Source organism: Saccostrea echinata, unplaced genomic scaffold, assembly GCF_033153115.1.
Source record: "Saccostrea echinata isolate AGI-Se365-2 ecotype Australia unplaced genomic scaffold, CSIRO_AGI_Sech_v1 ptg000012l, whole genome shotgun sequence".
Classification (NCBI taxonomy): Eukaryota; Metazoa; Mollusca; class Bivalvia; order Ostreida; family Ostreidae; genus Saccostrea; species Saccostrea echinata.
Genome location: NW_026889761.1, coordinates 13,707,166 through 13,728,104, shown reverse-complemented (window position 1 = coordinate 13,728,104; position 20,939 = coordinate 13,707,166). Strand labels below are relative to the sequence as shown.

Sequence of the window (20,939 nt, the reverse complement as noted above, 5' to 3'; positions counted from 1 at the left end):
AACATAAAAAGTTACGACTTTTCAACTTTATATACAACTATTCCCCACGATAAATTAAAGTCCAGACTTTCTGACATCATTGACAGCTGCTTTTTCAATAAAAATGGAACTCGTAAATTTCCTTACCTTGTCATTGGTCATTTGCAAAATTACTTTGTCAAAAAACAATCTGATTGTACACACAAGTACTCTGAAGTTGACATTAAAAAGATGCTCGAGTTTCTGATTGACAATATCTATGTGGTTTTTGGAGACCAGGTTGTCCAACAATCTACTGGAATTCCCATGGGTACCAATTGCGCCCCGTTATCAGTAGTCCTATTTTTGTATTCATATGAAGCAGAATTTTTCAGAATCTTTTACGAGAAAAGAAGAAAACACTTGCTGTGGCCTGTGACTCGACATTTAGATATATTGACGACGTACTGTCAATTAACAATGGTTATTTCCATTCTTATGTGTCGACACGATATATCCCGCTGAGCTTGAGATAAAAGATACCACAGAGTCTGACACATCTGTTTCATATTTGGATATTTTATTAGAAAAAGACGTTAATGGTAATCTAACAACAAAGCTTTATTGATAAACCTGATGACTTAAACTTTTCAATCGTCAGCTTCCCTTACCTATGCAGCAATATAACCTTATCACCTGCATACGGAGTTTATATCTCTCAGTTGATTCGATACGCCAGAGCATGCTCTATGTATGAACAATTTCTAAAACGAGGTAAGTTATTGACAACAAGTTGATGAAACAAGAGTATCAGCAGTCTCGTTTAAAGTCATCATTTCGTAAGTTCTATGGTCGATACAATGACCTAGTCAGCAAATACAATCTATCATTAAGTCAAATGCTGACTGACTTTTTTCATACCAATTGTTAGGCCATTATTTACACACTGAATTGTCGACGGATTTTTCCGTTATTTCCCAATCATGACAAGGAGCAGCACACGGCGGGTGTGACCGGTCGGCAGGGGATGCTCACTCTTCCATGGCACCTGATCCCACCTCTGGTGTATTAGAGGTTCGTGTTTCCTCTGCTCCTATTTTGTAATGTTTAATGGACTTTTGAGCTCGAATACTGTTCGTTATCTCCACATATTTCATTTAATTAACCCGTACAAGTAGGTGATGATGAACATTTTATTTGTGAATATTAATAGAACACAGAGCCCAGCCTAACTGTTCACAGGGTTTATCCTGCCAAGTGAAATGCTCTCCGTCGACAGGAAACATGCGCACACAGTCCTGCGCAGGTTCTCGATGGGGGTCATTTACATTAGGGTCATTGGGCTGTCCGTGTCGCCAATCAAAAAATGTCTGTGGTGACCCGTCTGTATCAACGAACGATAACTCGTGCTCTTTATCAAAGACGCCGATAAAAGCTCCAGAATGGTCCCCACTGGTAAATAAAATATGAATTGTTAATTAAATTGAAACAACATAAGTTTTGAATGACAATTAAATTGGTTTTTAAACAATTTTGACAATCATATCTTAAAATCAAATATATTCTTGAACTTCATCCGTTCTAGTAAACATGTAGTTATATAAAACTGAATCGACACATTCTTATAATCGGAAAATAGTTCTTTAACAAGTTGGAATTCAACATTTAGCACTTTATCGTACAGTTTTAGCATTAAATCAACACAAACACAAAACTTATTAAAACAACTATAGAAGGAAAGAAGTAAGAAATTATTTATTTTGACATTAAGACTTCTTTGTTTGTTAGATGTAATTGAAGTGGCTTCGTAAATTGCTACTGTATACAGGGTTATTTTCGCCCTTTAGCATCTGCAACATTTTTTCCGTTGAATTCACCCAGACACAGTTTTATTTATGAGATAATGTCCTTTTCTTTGAATTTGTCCCGTTTTAAATTTGCCCGATTGCATTGAGGGCGAAAGGGGGCGAAGAATAAAACGGGGGCGAAAATTTACCTGCATACAGTACATGCATGTACCAATGAGCTACCTGTGCATTCACTCTGAGATGTAAGCAGTTAAATGATTTTATTGTGTATAAAAGTACGTTTTCTCAATTTGTGAAAGAATTTTGCTGCATGACTTCTGAAACGGAAGTGCACCATTATGTGGGTTGAACGACGTTCAATCTCCCTTGGCTATCACGCACAAAAATCATTGCGCGAGCGATTTTTAGCCGGGCTCATTGCTCAAAGATCAATTGCCGGTCATTGCCAGTCTGTTCAAGCTGGAAGTTTACCACACAGCCGCCAAAATAAATTTACGTGTAACAATATAGTTTTTACTCTCAACCGCTTTTTGAGATAATACAAACACTAATTAAAAGCGAAAAAAAAAACGAAGATTTTTTAATACATATAAACATCAACAGTAAAGAAAATGAATGCTTAACTTTACTTACGAAAAATCACCTTTGAATGTTAACTTGATAAAGTTGTCTGCCGCATCTGAAGGAATGTAAGCCAACTTTCCTCCTTTGAATGCAGTCGCGCATGCCCGCGCGCCATCATCAGCATTCCGCTCTTGTTTGAGTACAAAGTAGCACAGATGGACTGATCCATCTCTAAATTCATGGGTCCCAGATGGACAAGATGTAGCTAATAGAAAATACACAGCAACATTTATAAACGGGGGAGGGGGGGATGTCTCTGTATCGTCGTAACTTTAAAGTAACAACAGAAGAGAATAACCAACAATGATCTTTATGAAAATCGGTATTGGAGAATGTATTGAAGCTGAGTATAATTATGGTTACAGATTAAAAGTTTATCAATTATGTATTGTGAATGTCAACATAAAGTCTGTTTATTCAGTAGAATGTTAAAGCTATGCTTCTGGTTTGTGTAAAAAATTAGATTGAGTTTTTTTAATAATGATTCCAAATGAAACTGTTACAGTTTATATCGAAAAGTTAACACCATTCATAGATGACTCCTGAAACAATACATACGTTGCAATGCTGATGGCAGTTTGTTGTTACACAGATCGGAATCGCAGCAAGCAAACTCTAGGTTACGTTTCAAAACAGCTCTTTTACCCACTATACCTGGCGCACTCGATGGGTGGGGTAAATCGGAACCGGAAGTGCAAACCTAAATTAAAAGATATTTCAAAACATAGCTCAAAGTTTTATTTAAATACGACTTTAATTCCTTGATGATCCCATTTTCATGCATATACATGTATATGTTTTGTTTTTAAAGTTTCAATGTAAGGTCAAAGGTGTTGGATTTTTTTTACTGTTTGTTTTGTATATGACTCAAAATATGCCTTACAATATGAACTGTATGCTTACTACTTTGCATTTGTACACTATATTGACCATATTTTTTTTTTTAAATTCATTTATTTTTTTTGTTTTGTCACACCAAATTTATTGCTGTTGCCAAATTAATTTCATAAGTCTATTCTGATTCATGTTCAGCAAGACAGCAACCCTTATTTACTTGTTCACCACGATAATCTGATAGCGGTTTTAAGCCTGATTGTGAAAGATCGGAAAGATTTTGATATTACTAAACATGTTGTCCGACTTTAAATTAAGGAAAATCTTCATACAAAGGTTTGTTAAGACAAGAAAATAATGTGATAAATGAGTGTATAATGAATGAGATAGCGGGGTTGGGGGTTGGGGATAGATGTTATGCAATTTTTTTATTAATAAGAAATAATCATCAAGGCTTTTCTTATTACCGACTTTTCGACGCAGCCAACATTAAAATGGTAAGTGAAATCATCCCCGATTGTCTCCGACACAATACATTCCTGTAAGATTTTGGGGGGAAAAAATAATGACAGAAATTAGAAGAAAAAAAATTCAATTACACAGTAGCTAAATCATATAAATCTTTAAGTTTCATTGCTCATAAAAATGTTTACGAAAATATATTTTTAAAATAATTAGGACTATTTTTGATCACCTTTCCAACTCCGCAAGTAACGGAAGTCGAACAATCTGCGGGGTTGTTCACCTCATGACACTGGTAACACCGTCTCGCTAATGTAAAATATTCAATAAATAAATTATTACACACACAAATCAGTATGTAAGATGAAAGAAAATATTAGTAACAAAGCTTAAGAAAAAAGCATCCTTCGATGGACAATATTTGTTCAGTAGAAAAATTTGAAAATTAATCTTCTGGTGAGGTAGAAACACTTTTGCGAAAACAATGAATGCCATGTTGAGAGTGGCATCGTACAATTAGTCATAATAAGATAAATGTGCTACCGTATAAGCAGAGTTTTTAGCAAAGATTCAATTTTGGCATTATTAGCAAGGGTGCTGAGATGGCTAAAATTGATTATCGCTAACAATATTAATTCATTCCATATCGATGGTAATAGGTATCTACTAGTATCTCCACATTATAAAATCGCTAAAATTGCTTCTCGCTAAAAATTCCACTTATATGGAATGTTCAAAATGAGGAAAAGCGAATTCAAATTGATAAACCGGGAAAAAATGTCATGAGCACAAATATTGACTGTTGATTTAATCGCTTTTTATGTATAGATATGTTTTTTAAAGTTGCATGACCGAAAAGCTTGCGCAGCTATAAGTCTATAAATTTAGTTCGGTGGAGATCAGAAAGCTAGGAACACGAAAACAGTAAAGAGAGAGAGAGAGTCATAAAAATGTAAGATTGGGGCTACACCTCCTGCCATCTTTCAGCAGTAAAGACTTTGATGCATGCGTATCGTTATGTCATATGGTCTCACAAGCGAAATACATATAGCTTAGTAACTTACAACACAGCCCACAGAAAGCAGGACAGTCTGTTTGTCCCGACAAAGTGGAGCAGAAATTTGGAGCGGCATGGACAAGCAGACGACAGGCGTCAGTACTAATATCTGCGCATGTGGAATCGGCAGCAATGGAAACACGTAGAACTGTCAGAAGCATAAAAATTATTCTGCATAACGAAAAATAGACCACAGTATCTTATTCAAAAAGATGTTGAATTTATTGACGTCAACGATTTATCAATTTTGCATTCCGCTTAAGCAAAATTATTTAAAAAAAAAAAAAAAAAAAAAAGGCAAATATTCACAATTAAATATAATTATAAATTTAAAGGTTTAATTCAATCAAAATGCCAAATAAAAGCGAGAATTGTCCTAACATTAAAGGGACGCTTAAAATATTTGCAAAACATGCATATAGCGAGGTATTTCCAAGACAAATCTTTTTTCTGCTTTTTATATACACTGTGGCCATTCCAAATCACCTTGTTTAATGGTCATGTCATATCCTCTTGTCTTAAATCTCTTTGTCAAGTATTCATGAGCTCATTAGATCACAAGTAAATTTGAACAGCATTTCAACCAATGAAATAAATGAATATATTCACATCATGCATTTTCTACAAATCACAAAATAGCTGAAGTGCATACTCCGAAGACTGTAAAATACTTTAACTCCTGTATTGTCTTCGAAGACGGTAATTGGTTTTCGGCACTGTTAAAGCGCAGATGTTCCTACATGGCTTACACATGTAACATTGATTCGCTTCCAGAAACTTCAAAACCGCACGAGACACATGTTTAGACTGTGATGTCGCATGTTAGTTGCATTTCCATAAAGGGGTCTAAATAGTGCGAGACATTGTAGAGTACATTAAATTAAATTAGTTTCTTTTAACTTTCTGCAAGATCTAAATCTTAAAAATAACTTATTATTTGCCTTTATCGCATGGAATCGTGGTAGCAAAGAATTTTGAGAAGATTTCGCACAAAAATTTGCCTGACGAATTATATCCAGATTTCATTTCGAATTTCCTCTTTTTTTGTCGTCACGGTAGCTCATTCCGCAGAGCGCTCACTCCGTGATCGGGAGGTTGTGGAATCGAGCCCCGGCCGCGACTGACCTAAGTCTCTGCAAGCAGAGCTGTGCTCAGTAATATGCGCGACAACTTTTATTCGCGATTCGTCAGTCTGAAAATCCATCTGCGATGTCTAATTTTCTCGACTGAGGAAAATTTCTACATACTTGCATACCCAATCAAAATCATGCTTCGCTGCGAGAAATATTCGCGAGAAAAAGGTCACGAAACTCGAGGAAATTGAAAGTATGTAATACCTATGAGCGACCGTTACTTAGCTAATTCGGTAGAGCAATCACTCCGTGATCAGAAGGTCGTGGGTTCATTGTTCAAGTCCACGGCTGCTACACGCCTAGGTAGATAAAAGAAATTAGGAAGCAATTATTCCTTCGTCACGGGTCTTTCGGATGTCATCTAAAAAACCGAGGTCTCTTAGGTGCTAGAATGTCACTGCTCAAATGGCCTGAGTGCCGGGTAAAGATCTAAATTTTAAGCTCTTCGTCGGTATCTGATGACGTCCACTATGAATGAAATAGTCTTACAATAGACTTAAAGCTGCAAATAATCAATCAATTATTATGAACCGGATATAAATCGTTGGGAATAGTAGACAAGAAAGGGATAGTTTCATTGTTACATAATGCCTATATTTACTACCTCCCCTAGAAAAAAAAAACAGTTGTCTTCAGTGGGTATTACAAAAGCTTGTATGAAAAGCAGTATATTATGTATTTTTCAGTAGCACCCACAGCACGGATGAATAAATAAATGCAAATACAGTTAAAGATTCATTTTGTCATACTGTGTGTATATATGTCAACACTCTACAGAGCTTTGTGATCGGGGACCCGGGTTCGATTCTCATTCGCCGCGCCGCGTCAAATGTAAGACGTAAACATGGGTAGTGACTGTTCCTTCGCCAAGCGCCCGAAGTGAAAGTCACGGGTCTTCCGGATGAGACCTTAAAAACCCGTGGTCCCGTGTCGCGGTAGTCGATGGCACGATAAAGAACCCTCACTGCTCAATGACCTTGAGTGCCGAGTATAGGTCTAAATTTGAAGCCCTTCACCGGCATACGGTGACGTCTCTATATGGGTGAAAAATTTTCGAATGGGACGTTCAACAACATACAATCAATCAATCTACAGAGCATTTGGTAGTCATTGCTTTTGGATGATTGGTGTAATGAAACAGACATGTGTATATATATATATATATTTTTTGTTTAAAGGGGGTTGAAAGGTATATTTTTCCCATATAAAGAGATTTTTCTAAAAGTACATATGTTTTTGTAAAAAAAAATTTAAATTCCATTACTATACTATTTTTAAAGGACTTGTCCTTCATATGCTTCGTTAACATTTTCTCTCTCAAGGATACAGAGGACCCAAGTTTTCGAAATTTTACGTCGTCAAAATATGGAAATAAATGATAATACTTACCAGACAAAAATAGTGCAATTCCAATCATGATTATATCGCTATGGATATATCTTATCTAAGTGAGTGACTTTATTATTGGAACAAGGTCCTTCTCCAGTTGGTAAAATGCCAAGAAGTTCACATACTTTTAAGAAACCGTGTAGTTTGTTCATGTTGGAAAATATATTGATATACATAATTAATATGTAAATATTTGTCAGAAATATTCCCAATCTGGCCAATTTATACATATGCACATGTACATGTATGAAATATAGTCGGTTCTAAATTTTGTATTTCCTGCCACTCAGTTAATTTGACTTTTTTTACTATTGTCATGTTTGTGTTGTTTAATCTAATTGGACTGTTTCAAGCTTCTGTTAAAAGAAGTAGAGTAAAACAATAGCACTGAATCACTTGCATAGCTAAATATTAAACACTATAACCTTGACCTCAAGGTCATATGATGATAATGAGGTAGACTGAATATTATAGATGTATTTCATACGAGAACTTAATAATCACTTAGCCGTTCAAATACACTTAATGACACGATACATCGCATGGACGATGAAGGTTAAACTATACATACCAACGAATGCCTAGACGATGTGCTACACATCGTGGATATAATAATATTCAAAGTCCAGCATGCATGTAATTACGCAACACATTGGCTTTTGCTCTTAAATGCAAAATAATGAAAACTTGAAATGAAACCTATTTTAACGTAAATTTGCTTGAACAACCTTACAGATATAGGATGGCATAGAGACTCGTGAGGATTAGTATGTGAATAATGTCATATTGTGCAAAATTTCTTTATATTCTACAATTATAGAACCCTTAGTATTATATATAATGATACATTCCTTTCAGGTCAGATCGAGCCATCTATGAAAAATTACAGTTGCAAAATGAAAAGATCAAAAGATTCACCTCAATGAATGTTCTTGTTCCCTCTATCAGTAGGGAACTAGTGACCCTAAGCACATGCCGAAAAATTCTAGCTAAAACACTTGGATTACCAATTTGACGTATTATTAAAGGGAACAGAATTCGTACAACTATATTGAAAACAGAAAACCCTGTTGGACCTATACGTCTAAAAAACCAGGTCTGATGTACATCCAAATGAAAAAAAGACTTATCCACGACTTTTAGCTGTACGAACAGATATGTCTAGACCAACAGGAAATAAGACAGATATCAAACGTGAACGAAGAGAGCCCAAAACGTAAATAAGCCATGGAGTGAAGATCCTGGAAAAAGGTTCGAGAAAAATACGGACACTAGTAAAAAAAATTCTCAGAGCTCATTTGAGAACTGCAAGCCTAACTTCGTGAGACAGGCCTGGTCTCGGACAGGCATACCTGCTGTTGAAAGAACTAGTATCTTGTAGAAACAAAGTTGCCTCCAAATCTTGTATGGACTTTCCGAAAAAAGTTTTTAATACAGATGGCAATTACACTGGAAATGAAACCACATTATCTTGAGTCTTTAATCGATTAGTAGATGTCGCACTGTGTTTCAATCATGATTTTAAATGTTTGAGGCGAAATTGCGCAGAATGCGGCATACATAAACTATACTTACTCCCAGAGGAAACTGGAGACGAAGAAATCGACGAAATGGTAAAAAGGGAAAGATTTGAAAAGGCAGTTAAGTGCAACAAAATAATCGAAAACTTCTTATTAAAAAAGGAAACAAAAGTTAGTAAACCATTTTCACATTAATTTATTACAGCTCTTAAAATCGTTTCCGTTGCATTGACGTCGAGAAACTTGGCAATACAACCAATTTCAAACACTCGTTTCTAATTTTCAGCTTAATCTGTGTCCATGAAAACTACCGATGTACAGAATTAAAACAACTATAAAACAGAAGTCGGAATTTATTTTAGGATTATCGTCATGCACTGCTTGATGGTGTGGAAAGTTCTTACGAGAACATAGAGATCATCATTGAACACTTCTTTATAATTAGAAATTAAGGATTCGATCATTACCGGTAAATACGATGTTTGTTTTAAAATAAGTTGAGAGTTATAGAAATTAGACATTTAGTTTAATCGACTCTTTTCCATTAGTTATATTTTATTTTGAAATCAGTGATATGGGCCTCAAGAGTTTTACGAGGACAAGCGGTTATACATTGACGAATTCGATGTTTGTTTTAAAATAAGTTGAGAGTTATAGAAATTAGACATTTAGTTTCATCGACTCTTTTCCATTAGTTATATTTTATTTTGAAATCAGTGATATGGGCCTCAAGAGTTTTACGAGGACAAGCGGTTATACATTGACGAATTTGCGGTGTCAAATTTGACAAAGACAAAACCTGTGTGTGGTAGAAGATTATTTCGTTTCTAGACTGCATCCCAAGAGATGACAGCTTAATGTTTACATGTATATCAGTGTTTTACACCCGGTCTGTAGATCAAGTTATCGTTCACGACTCGAGAATATTCACTCGAGAACTTGCCTGCTTTTGTGAAAAATGCAAAATGAAACAAAGGCCTATTGGCTAACAATTGGTATGAAATATGTCAATCCAAATACGACACAATAAAAATTGCGCTTCGTATAATGAAAATAGTCACTTCGTTTTTGAGTATCACATTTCATTGCCAGATTCGTCAGATGGAATTACTTTTGATCGGCTCTAAAAGACCCCATAAATTTTAATTCTATAGATCTAAATATTTGAATAAATTGATAAATAATACAACCATCAAAAAGTTTTTCATAATTTGATAAATGATTCCCATTACCACGTTAAGATAATTCTGAAACATAATTGTGTACATGTGAAGTAAAACTCAAAAGAACAATAAAATCGATGTTTATTTTGAAAATAGAAAAGAAAAAGCAAGTGAAACATAAATTACATGTTTATCAATGTGAGATCTGTATTTAGATAAAATACAAATATATAAAATATTATAATTAATAAAAAAAATTACAAAACATGCACAGAGTGTCTCAATTCTTGTCTATATGAATTTCTCTTTGATCATTCAAATAATGCCTCCTAACCTTATCTCTCAACATAATTTATTAAATAAATTCCAAACGAATACAAACTATAAACATGAATATAAAATATCAAAATACATGGTTTAGAGGTCCGGGCTAGAATTACAGAAGCTCTCTCGAGTGTTAGCTGTTTTGATTTATATAAAACATTCAAAATTGGACAGAATCGTAAGGAGAACATGAGTTTTGATACTGAAACCATCTCAAAAATTACCTCCTCCAGTTGCAACTTTTCTTTTTAAAAAAGTGCCCATAAACATTTTTCTTAAAATGGCCTTGATCTTGCCAAAATGACCTTGGTTCGAGAAAATGACAAATTCTCTAGTCATAAGTATTTTTTTGTGTAAAGTACAAACTTCATTTAAAAAAGTAATGGCTTTAACACTTTTCTGCCAGTGACCTTGTACTTGCCAAAATAACCCTGAGTCAAGATAATGACATACCCTCAATTTTTTAGAAGTATCAACTTCCAGTATTTATTCCAGAGTTATGAAGTACATAAGATTTTTATACTTTTTCTATCAGTGACCTTTAAGTTGGCGAAACGATCTTTATTCTAAACAAGAGGCCAATGGGCCAAAATGCTCACCTGACTTTCTTTGGCCTTGCTGTCCTTCAACAGATTTTCCCTCTTGTAATACTTATTGTGGCCCCACCCTACCCCCGGGGGTCATAATTTGAACAATTTACAATCTACACTACCTCAGGACGCTTCCATATACATTTCAGCTTTTCTGGCCCAGTGGTTATTGGGAAGAAGATTTTTAAATATTTTTTCTTTCGATTCCGGGGGTATATTGTTTTTGTCCTGTCTGTTTGCCTGCCTGTCTGTTGTCAACTTTAACCTTGCCCATAACTTTTGATTGGTTGGAGCTATGACTTTAATATTTCACAAGTGTATTCCTTGTGACAAGACCTTTCTTAGGGTAACATCATATTTGACCTTTTGACCTTGACCTTAGAGTTTGACCCACTTTTGCAAAATTTTATGAGACTTTAACATTGGCCATAACTTCTGAACAGTTGGAGCCTGGGGTTTTAAACTTCACAGGTGTATTTTTTGTGACAAGGCCTACCTTTGGATACCAACAACTTTTACCTTTTGACCTTGTCCTTGGAGTTTTACCTACTTTTGAAAAACTTTAACCTTAGCCATATCTTTTGAACAGTTGGTGCTTGGGGTTTCAAACTTCACATGTGTATTCCTTGTGACAAGACCTTCCTTTGGATATCAACCTCTTTGACGCTTTGACCTTGACCTAGGAGTTTGACCTACTTTTGAAAACTTTAACCTTGGCCATAACTTTTGAATGGTTGGAGCTAGGGCTTTCATACTTCACATATGTAATCCTTGTGACAAGACCTTCCTTTGCATACCAACCACTCTGACCTTTTGACCTTGACCTAGGAGTTTGACATACTTTTGAAAAACTTTAACCTTGGCTATAACTTTTGAATTAATACTAGGGCTTTCATACTTCACATATGTAATATTTGTGACATCACCTTCCTTTGGATACCAACATCTTTGACCTTGACGTTTTACTTACTTTTGAAAAACTTTAACCTTGGCCATAACTTTTGAACAGTTGCAGCTAGGGCTTTCAAATTTCACAGGTATATTCCTCGAGACAAGACCTTTCTTTGGGTACCAAAATTTTTTATCTTTTGGCCTGGATTTTTGACTTGCATTTGAGAAACCTCTAACCTTCGCCATAAGCTGCCATACGGGGGCATCAGTGTTTCACAAACACATCTTGTTCCTACATATTTCAATGTTAAACTTTGAATCCCTATTGAGGTTCATCCCTCATTGTGGCCTCACCCTACCCATGGAGGCCATGATTTCAACAAAGTGGAATCTACACTTCCTCAGGAGGCTTCCACATAAGTTTCGGTTTTTCTGGCCCAGTGATTTTGAGAAGAAGACTTTAACGATTTTTCCTATATATTTAAATGAAAAAATTTGATTCCCTTTTGTGATCCCACCCTTCTCCTGGGGGGCCATGATTTGAACAATTTAGTATCTATACTACCTCATCAGGCTTCGCATAAGATTCAGCTTTTCTGGCCCAGTCTTTCTTGAGGAGATTTTTTAATAACCCCCCCCCCTATTTTTGTCTTTTCTTGATTATCACCCCTTGGAAGGGGGCTTGGTCCTTCATTTTTAACAATTTAAACTCCCATTCACCCAAGGATGCTTTGTACCAACTTAAGTTGAAATTGGCCCAGTGGTTCTTCAGACGAAATTGAGATGTGAAAAGTTTACAGACGGACAAGGGTTGATCAGAAAAGCTTACTTGAGCTTTCAGCTCAGGGCAGCTAAAATGACATCATTTCAGTTCATAAGTAACATATATTTGAAGTATAACACGAATTTTACATTTCTCCTGACAATGACCTCGAACTTACCAAAATGCCTAGCATCCTGATCATGACTTCCACTAGGGTCAGTTTTCATAGGAAAGTTATTGACGAGCCATAAATTTTTCTGACAGTGACCATTAATCTTACCAAAATGACCTGGGGTCAAGGTTATGCAATCTCCTCAGGTCATAAATTTTAGCTTCCAATGTTTCTCAATTACAAAATTTGCTAAGGACAGTAATTTTTTTTTTGTCGATGTCCTTGAACTTTCTGGAATGACGTTGAGTAGAGGTCATGACACATCCTAATGTGATTTCAATATCCCCAAACTTTGTTTGCGAGGGGAGGGGTATACAAATGTTCACAGCTCAACAACATCCAAAGAATCATCCACATGTTCCTGTAAGCGCATAAGATGCAGTAGGGACTTGTAAAGATTCTTCACATTATCCCACGTGCCCATTTCCCTGACATGAATTTTGTTGCAGGTCTGCTCAAACTGTAGTTTGTCTCCTTGAAGAACGATGAAAACGTATCGCACGCCGTCTGTCAAGATATTAAAGAGGGGCGTATCTGTTTGGTTTTCGTCGTTCGTTTTCCTCGTCAGGCGCTCTGTTTGAAGTATGCAGAGTTCGAGGACAGCTTGAACCACAGAATCTGGCTTGAGGGATCTAGTGCTTTTTGCTTCTACTGCTCCAATAACTTCCCCATTCGTGTTGACGATTCTATAATCAAATTTGCAATTGGGGAGATAGGAGCAATCAACGTTTCTTTCAATTTCAACAGAAAGATCTAAACATGAACAGAGTGGAAAGAAAATTTCATTCAATATAAGTCTTGTTCCCACTTCTGTTCTACACAGAGACTCAAAGGTACTTGCAAGTGTTTCTTCTTTTTCCTGCCGGAAACATTTGACTGTTGATGATGCTATATTAATTCTCCGTTTAAACTCAGATACCATCTGATCTACTTGTATTTCAATGCCCTCAAAACTTTGTTGTTGTAAATCCAACTCATCCACTGAGCTTTCAAAATCGAAATAGCGAGCAAATAAGTCTATATTCCACTGAGAACAAGGTTTGTCGATGTCGTCTTTTTTATTCGGAGTACGTTCAGCTCTCATTCGTGGTCTTTCGATTGAATGCTCCTTTTTAAGGGAGGCCAGATGCTGTGGACTTACGTCAGCCAAAATGTGGATTTCATCCGCTGCCCAATCAGGTGAGGATGGGCCTTGTTTCGGGAAAGCAATTGGCGTTCCCTCGATTTCGCCATTTGCATTGCTAATGGATTTCATATCTGAGATACCACTTCCTAGCAGTACATTATCAGTTTTGAGATTAAAACTTTTATTATCAAATTCACTTTTTATCAATTCTTCATTGTACCCTTTCCCAGATATATTCCCCTCAGTATCCTTGAATTTTCCATCTTTCTGGTCCCATTTTGTTTGAGAACTAGATTTTCCATTTTGCTGTACGAATCCTAGTTCATGATCACCACCTATTTTCTTTGTTTCCACACTCACTACGGAAAGTTGTTCTCTCCCTTCAATTTCATTCTTAAGGTCTACGTCAACATCTTTCATTGCTGGAATGCTACACAGATCAAATTTAGAGGCACAATTTTCTGCATCAAGAGCATGTTTTCTGGGGCTAAGTTCCATTGAATCCAATTCAGTAACATCGTCCTTCTTTCTTTTCTTTGGAGGAGAAAATACAGTTTCATATGTCTTCTCTTCAATCGACTCATCATCGCTAATAGCTATCGGATTTTCTAAAGAATTATCAAGTAATTCGACATTAATTTGATCTGTCTGGGAAAATATGCTCGCACCCATTGAAAGGGTCTTCTGCTGATCTTGATTATCAGTGTCTCCTCTTTTAGTTGCATCATCATTCCTTTTTGTCATAGAACCTGAATCCGTAGTTTCAATTGCAGCATGGCTGGATAAACCTTTGCCATCACGGGAAGTACCTCTCGAATCTTCAGAGTTAATGCCAGAAAATTGCCCTTTTGAAAACGATGTTCCATTTCCAGCTTTGTTATGAAAGTTAAAGACTTCATTTTGTTGGAAGTTTTTGGTAACTTTTCTCAGTTCCTCCGATCTTCCTTTGACGGGTATAGGTTTCTCAGTATTTTCAAGTAATTTGTTGGCAAATGTCTGAGATAAATATTGCGTTCCTGGTACCTTATTCTTTATTTGCATTCTGCTTGATCCACCCCATGTCACTTTGCGAGGGGATCGAAGAGGACTTAAGAAGGAATTCCATTTCCTTTTATTCTCTGAAATGAAATCAAAGAAAGAAAATTAGTAACTTCATAAAGTTAAATGTTAATAGTGTTAAAAACTGAATCTACTTAAATATAATAATTATTTTGAATCATTTGACATCCATTCAAAAATTGTCTGGAATAAACATATTTAATTTTTCAGATGTTTAACTCAATCTGTTTTACAAGAGGCTGTTAGATATTAATAAATTATATATATATATATATATATATATATATATATATATATATATATATATATATATATATATATATATATATATATATCTTAGGGATGTCAACGAGTACCCGGTTAACCGGGTACTCGATCGAACGTCCGAGTATCGAATACTAAAAATGGCACTCGGTTACTCGGATGTGTATTTTTTCTTATTTCGAAGTACATATTTTTATCAAAAACATATCCAAAAATTAACTTTAATATGCATACGGTAATTAGCGTGTCGTCATTTACACCTGTAAAACACCCCTTATCGCCTGTGGCATTGTGTATACAGTAATTAGTGACCAATCACCTGGTACACAGCTGTTCTCACCTATTGTGGTCCTTAATTTTTGGATGGCTTCAATGATTGTTTTCAGTGAACATCGTTTAAATATGGTCCATTATCTTCAAATCATTTTAAAATTATTAAGTTAATATACGGCACCGAAATCGGACATGCTGGTACCCACTTCAAAAGTTGAAAAATATTTAGAAATAATTAAAGATTCAAAAAATATTGAAAGTCAGTTTGCGTAATAAGTTTAGTGTATACGGGGGAAACAACCAACATATGAAATAATATTAGATTAGCGATCCCAACGACGCCCGTTCCTTCTCTTTCGCTAGTCTAATCACCACAAACCTGCGTAACAGATTGTCCTCCTTTTGCGTTGATGAAATAGATCCTAAAGAAGAACTGTAAACCATTTTTTCCCCTAATTTTTGATGTATTAATTGTGTCTTTTGTGTTTATTTGATAAATAAATGTAGTACCAAAAAATCACCCCCGTTGGACTCAATGTTTATATACATGTACATTTATAAACATGATAAAAACAGCTTTGGAGTTTAATATAGCTTAACGAGGCTCAAGAAAATTAACACACTTGTTTTTATATTTTTACCGAGTACCCGGGTACTCGATCGGAAAAACGTCCGAGTAACCGATTATCAAAAATTGACCGATTTGACATCCCTTATATATATATATATATATATATATATATATATATATATATATATATATATATATATATATATATATATATATATATATATATATATATATATATATATATACACGAATCTACTAGTAATGAAAATGAATATTGTTAATTGATAAAACGTTGTCGTCGAAATGAAGGCCACAGCAAGAGACTTCCTCTTTTTGTGTAAAATTTTTAGAATACGTTCTGCTCCATATAAATACAAAAAGGACTGCTAATGGGCGCAATTAGTATCCACGAGAATTCCAACAGATTGTTGGAAGACGATCTCCAAAAACTATGTTGATATTGTCCATCAGAAACTTAAGGCATCTTTCTAATATCAACTTTGGAGTACTTGTGTGTACAATCAGAATTGTTTAAACAAAATAGTTTTGCACACGACCAATGACGAGATAAGCAAATTTACAATTTCCGGGGTTTTTTTATTTTAAAAAAAAAAGTAGCTGTCTATTAATGTATGTTCAAAAGCCTTGTGAGTGGTTGTATAAAACGTTGAAAAGTCGTACGTTTCGATGTTATCAATTTTGGTAAAAATCTGCGATTTCAAATCTTTTAAGAGTTCCTTGGATTTTTTTATGTATCCACACCTGATTTACACCACTTCTCGAATATGTTGTTGTACAGTACTCATGAAGTTTCTCCTTCACGGCTGTTAATATTTTGGTGAGAAGTAAAGAAAGAGGCTTACTAGAACAATGAATACCTATTTTCCATTGTATAAACATTTATCAAAAAGTCAGGTCGTTCTGGTTGATGCAATAATTACTTCTTGCGAATTCTATACAGCTTGTGTATTGTATAATGTTTCTCTGATTATTATGTTTTTCTGTGTTTTATTCATTTTAAGCTGAAACCCATATATATTAAATATGTTTGGTATAATTCATACGTAGGGAAAGGGCGTTTTAAGTTTTGAGAACTTTTATCCAATCCCAGTTGTAAAGTTTATAGACAATAAAATACGTTCAAATCAGAACATTTACTTGAACCCGCTATACATCTCGTCGACTGGAAAATCCGTTTCAAATGTAACAAAAAGCTAATACGTACACACAAATCTCAGGAGAATGCAAATTTTAAAATTCATGTCTTGAACAATTTTATCTCCTAGTTCAAATTATTGCAATAATTAAATATCAGGTTTTCTACAAAATAGCATGAAACGAAAGCTTCGTTGCTATAGACAACCTTCAGTATTTGGCATTGGCACGATAAAGAAACCCAGAAGATCTTTAACACCAATTGGATATTTTTAACAATTATTGTAAACGATGGCATCTGAAAGTTAACACTAATAAAACTAAGGTTGTAATCTTTGGAAAAGGCAATCCAAGAATTGAAACACCATTTACATTAAATGGTAAAATATTAGAAATTATAGATAATTTTAAATATTTAGGTGTAACTTTTTGTAAAAAATGGTTCATTTAATACAAATATTAAGGAATTATTTCAAAAAGCAACAAAAGCTATGTATGGTGTTATAGGAAAATGTAGAAAACACAACCTTACTGTAGAATGTACATTAGATATGTTTGACAAAATTGTAAAGCCTGTATTTTTATTTGGATGTGAAGTATGGGGTTATAATCAGTCATCGTTAGTTGAAAAATTGCATTTAAAATTTTGTAAACATATTTTAAATGTAAAATCATCTACACCGAATTTTATGGTATACGGTGAATTAGGTAGATACCCTATTTCAATTAATATTAAGGTAAGAATGATAAGTTTTTGGTGCAAATTATCTTTTTTACAAGGTGATAAATTATCATCAAATCTGTTAATTGTTTTGAAGAACTACAATAATCCGTGGTGTAACTTTATCAAATCTATACTGAATGAATGTGGGCTTTCTTATATCTGGCAAACTTGCCAACAAGTGAATGTATCTTGGCTGAAGAAAGTAGACACTCTGTATGATCAGTTTAAACAGTCATGGTACAGTGTAATGTTTAATTCATCTAAAGGTCTTCATTACAGAATATATAAAACTTCATTTTGTTTAGAAAAGTATTTAGTATCTTTGCCTTGTAAGTACTGGAAATTATTATGTAGGTTTAGAACTTGTAATAATAAATTACCGATTGAAGTTGGGAGATGGCAAGATGTACCAAGAGAAAATAGAATTTGTAAGTTATGTTCAAAAAATGAAATTGGTGATGAATATCATTACTTATTTAATTGTAATGACCCATCTATTTTGAAATCAAGACTATCACTATTATCAAAGTATTACTATTTACATCCAAATGTGTATAAGTTTGAACAACTTTTTAATACCAAAAATACAGTTAAGTTGATAAAACTGTGTAAATTTATAAAAATTATCTGTGAGAGAGTTGGCTCTCCTGGTTAGGTCATTGTTAGCTTTTTGACTTTGTACTTTTTCTGTTTTCACGCATGCACATATGTTTAACTATATTTGTAATATGTCTCTACACTGTACTTAATGTCAGTTTATGGGAATAAATTCATTGTCATTGTCACTGCTCAATGGCCCTGAGTGCCGAGTAAAGGTCTAAATTTGAAGCCCTTCACAGGTATATGGTGACGTTTCTATATGAGTGAAAATCAATCAATCAACAGTATTTCCTGACGTAATTTCAGAAACACATATAAGCCAGTCAAAATCTGAACAGCAATTCTGACCGAAATTTCATTCAATACATTATAGTATTTGATTCAGAGATCACCATTTAAAAAAGAAAAGAAAAAAGAAAAAAAAACCCTGGCGTATAATTGTATATTTAATGTCCACTCGCCCAGTCGTCAAAGTAGTAACACATTATAAAATGACAATTTAATTTGAATATCATAAACTTACATAAGATTTTTAAATTCAAATTTGAAATAGTATACCCAGTAACTTGTGTAAAATGTTGAAAAGACAGATAAAACAAAATTTACGTGTTTTGCATTTGAATATGATATTAGACTTGCAACTTTTAAAACATTTGTTTAATAAAAATCGAGATATTAAATCTAAATTTTGACTTCTGTTCTCAGTTTATGGTTTAAGGGCCCGAGCAGCGCTTTCAAATGCATGGTGGATTTTCGCATGACGTTATTACGAGTCAGTCTAGGTACGTGTTCACTCTTATAAATGGAAGTAAAACGAAAGTTGATTCCTTGAAACCAAAACAAAAAAATACATTTACCACCTATAAATTGAAGAAGAATGCTTTGGAATATCAAACCCATTGCCAATTTCATTATTTTAATCAATTTAATAAATCCACATATGTATAGCTAACATCACATTCTTATATAATGTGTTTTGAATTGATTGAATGAGAGAAATTAGCAAACTTTTAAAGTTATGTATTAACTGCATGATTAATGTTCGCTTAATTTCCAATACGAAATTTGCAAACAAAATACAACAATTTTTTATATTAATTTACTTTGAGAGAAAGAAATGCGGTAGAGCTATAATGATGATAACCCTTACCTGTCCACTCCATGGGTGTGTCTCTTTGTTGTGATGTTATTTTTAGCACCTTGCGTAAACGGAAATGAGGCACTAATTAACACACCGGAAAAAAAAATGCAATTTAAGGAATACAGAAACGGGGGTCTAATAATAGTAACTATCCAAATATGCTGCAGTAGGTGTGTAAATTTCTATAACAGGAAGAATAAAGGTGACGGTTAATGACATTAATATTAGTATTATATACATACATGTACCTACTTGTTCTGTCATGCACGATTGAAAAACGTGTGTCGCAGGCCTAGGGCTAGCTGGCACATTCAATGGCTCTGGAAAACCATTGAGGACAGTCTAGCCACGAAAAAGCTGATGACATTTTGAAATCTTTCAGTTTCTTTAAAATGTTAATTTCAGTAAACATATATTCATGAACATGCAAGAATGGAAGATATGCGATTTATTAATCTTCAATTTTTATGTTAATTTTTTTTTTAATTATAACATGTTTTAAAAGACTAGAACATGCCCTTTCAAAATCACATACATGTATTTGCATTTTCGAATACAGAACTATTTTAATAATAAAAGCTTTAATAATATAAGTATTTAATTTTGAATCGTGTTCTTGGTTTACTTGGCAAAAATCCAGGCAACTGCGATACCATACCAGTGGCGGATTTAAGGGGGCGCATCCGGCGCCCCCCCCCCAAACTGTCAAAGTTAGCGTAAATTATAGTTTCGTCAAGAAAACGTAAAAATGTCTACTTGGTAGACCTCATTTTTACCCTACGAAATCTTTATAATCCAGGAGCTCCCGGGGGCTTCGCCCCCCTAGGCCCCCACCAGGGCTTCGCCCTCGACCCATTGGGGGCCTCAAAGCGGCCCCCAGACCCCCTGCCTACTTTCTGCGCCCCCTAACTTCAATTCCTGGATCCGCGCCTGCATACCCATATTGATTATCATCAAAAAGATAAATAAATAAATAAAAAATCAAATGGAAAAGCTATAAACACTGCTCACTGGTAAGGTCTTACTCCATGATAATGTCTACGCAGTTAAAACGATCTGCCCTTTGGTGTAAAATGAAATAAATTAAAACCTTCAGTAAATTACAAAATTTGGTATAGAATTTAGTATCTTAACATTGCATTATACAAATATAAAGTAAGTGAAAACATTACCTACAGGTATTTTCCCGACGTAAGTAAACAAAACTTATTTTTGTTCACAAATACTAGTACATTGTCCTTGAACATTTTTCCTGGAGAAAATATGACAGTGCCCTATGTTGAAAATAAACTACTTCTTAAAATATGTCCATCTTTTTTATAAAAAAAAAAAAAAAAT

At 34.4% G+C, this 20,939-nt stretch overlaps 1 protein-coding gene across 2 annotated transcripts; it reads right to left on the bottom strand.

The window, feature by feature from the left end:
* Positions 1–1,133: 1,133 nt before the first annotated feature.
* Positions 1,134–19,626, bottom strand: LOC133185399 (mannose-binding protein C-like). Of its 2 annotated transcripts, none has more exons than XM_061320577.1 (7): positions 19,611–19,626; positions 4,751–4,891; positions 3,919–3,995; positions 3,692–3,763; positions 2,949–3,090; positions 2,400–2,595; positions 1,134–1,410 (listed from the first exon to the last, which is right to left on the bottom strand). In XM_061320577.1, the coding sequence occupies exons 1-7, from the start codon at positions 19,621–19,623 to the stop codon at positions 1,152–1,154; spliced, it is 900 nt and encodes a 299-aa protein (XP_061176561.1). In that variant the 5' UTR covers positions 19,624–19,626; the 3' UTR covers positions 1,134–1,151. The 2 variants fall into 2 exon arrangements, with proteins under 2 accessions (XP_061176561.1, XP_061176560.1); XM_061320576.1 differs by lacking the exon at positions 19,611–19,626 and adding an exon at positions 7,266–7,302.
* Between the last annotated feature and the right edge of the window lie 1,313 nt (positions 19,627–20,939).

Coding starts and splice junctions, on each gene's coding strand:
- LOC133185399 (XM_061320576.1), bottom strand. CDS start 7,293: ATGATTGGAATTGCACTATTTTTGTCTG. Junction 3,996..4,750: donor TGCTTTCTGTGGGCTGTGTT/GTAAGTTACTAA, acceptor ATTTTACATTAG/CGAGACGGTGTTACCAGTGT. Junction 3,764..3,918: donor TTACTTGCGGAGTTGGAAAG/GTGATCAAAAAT, acceptor AAAATCTTACAG/GAATGTATTGTGTCGGAGAC.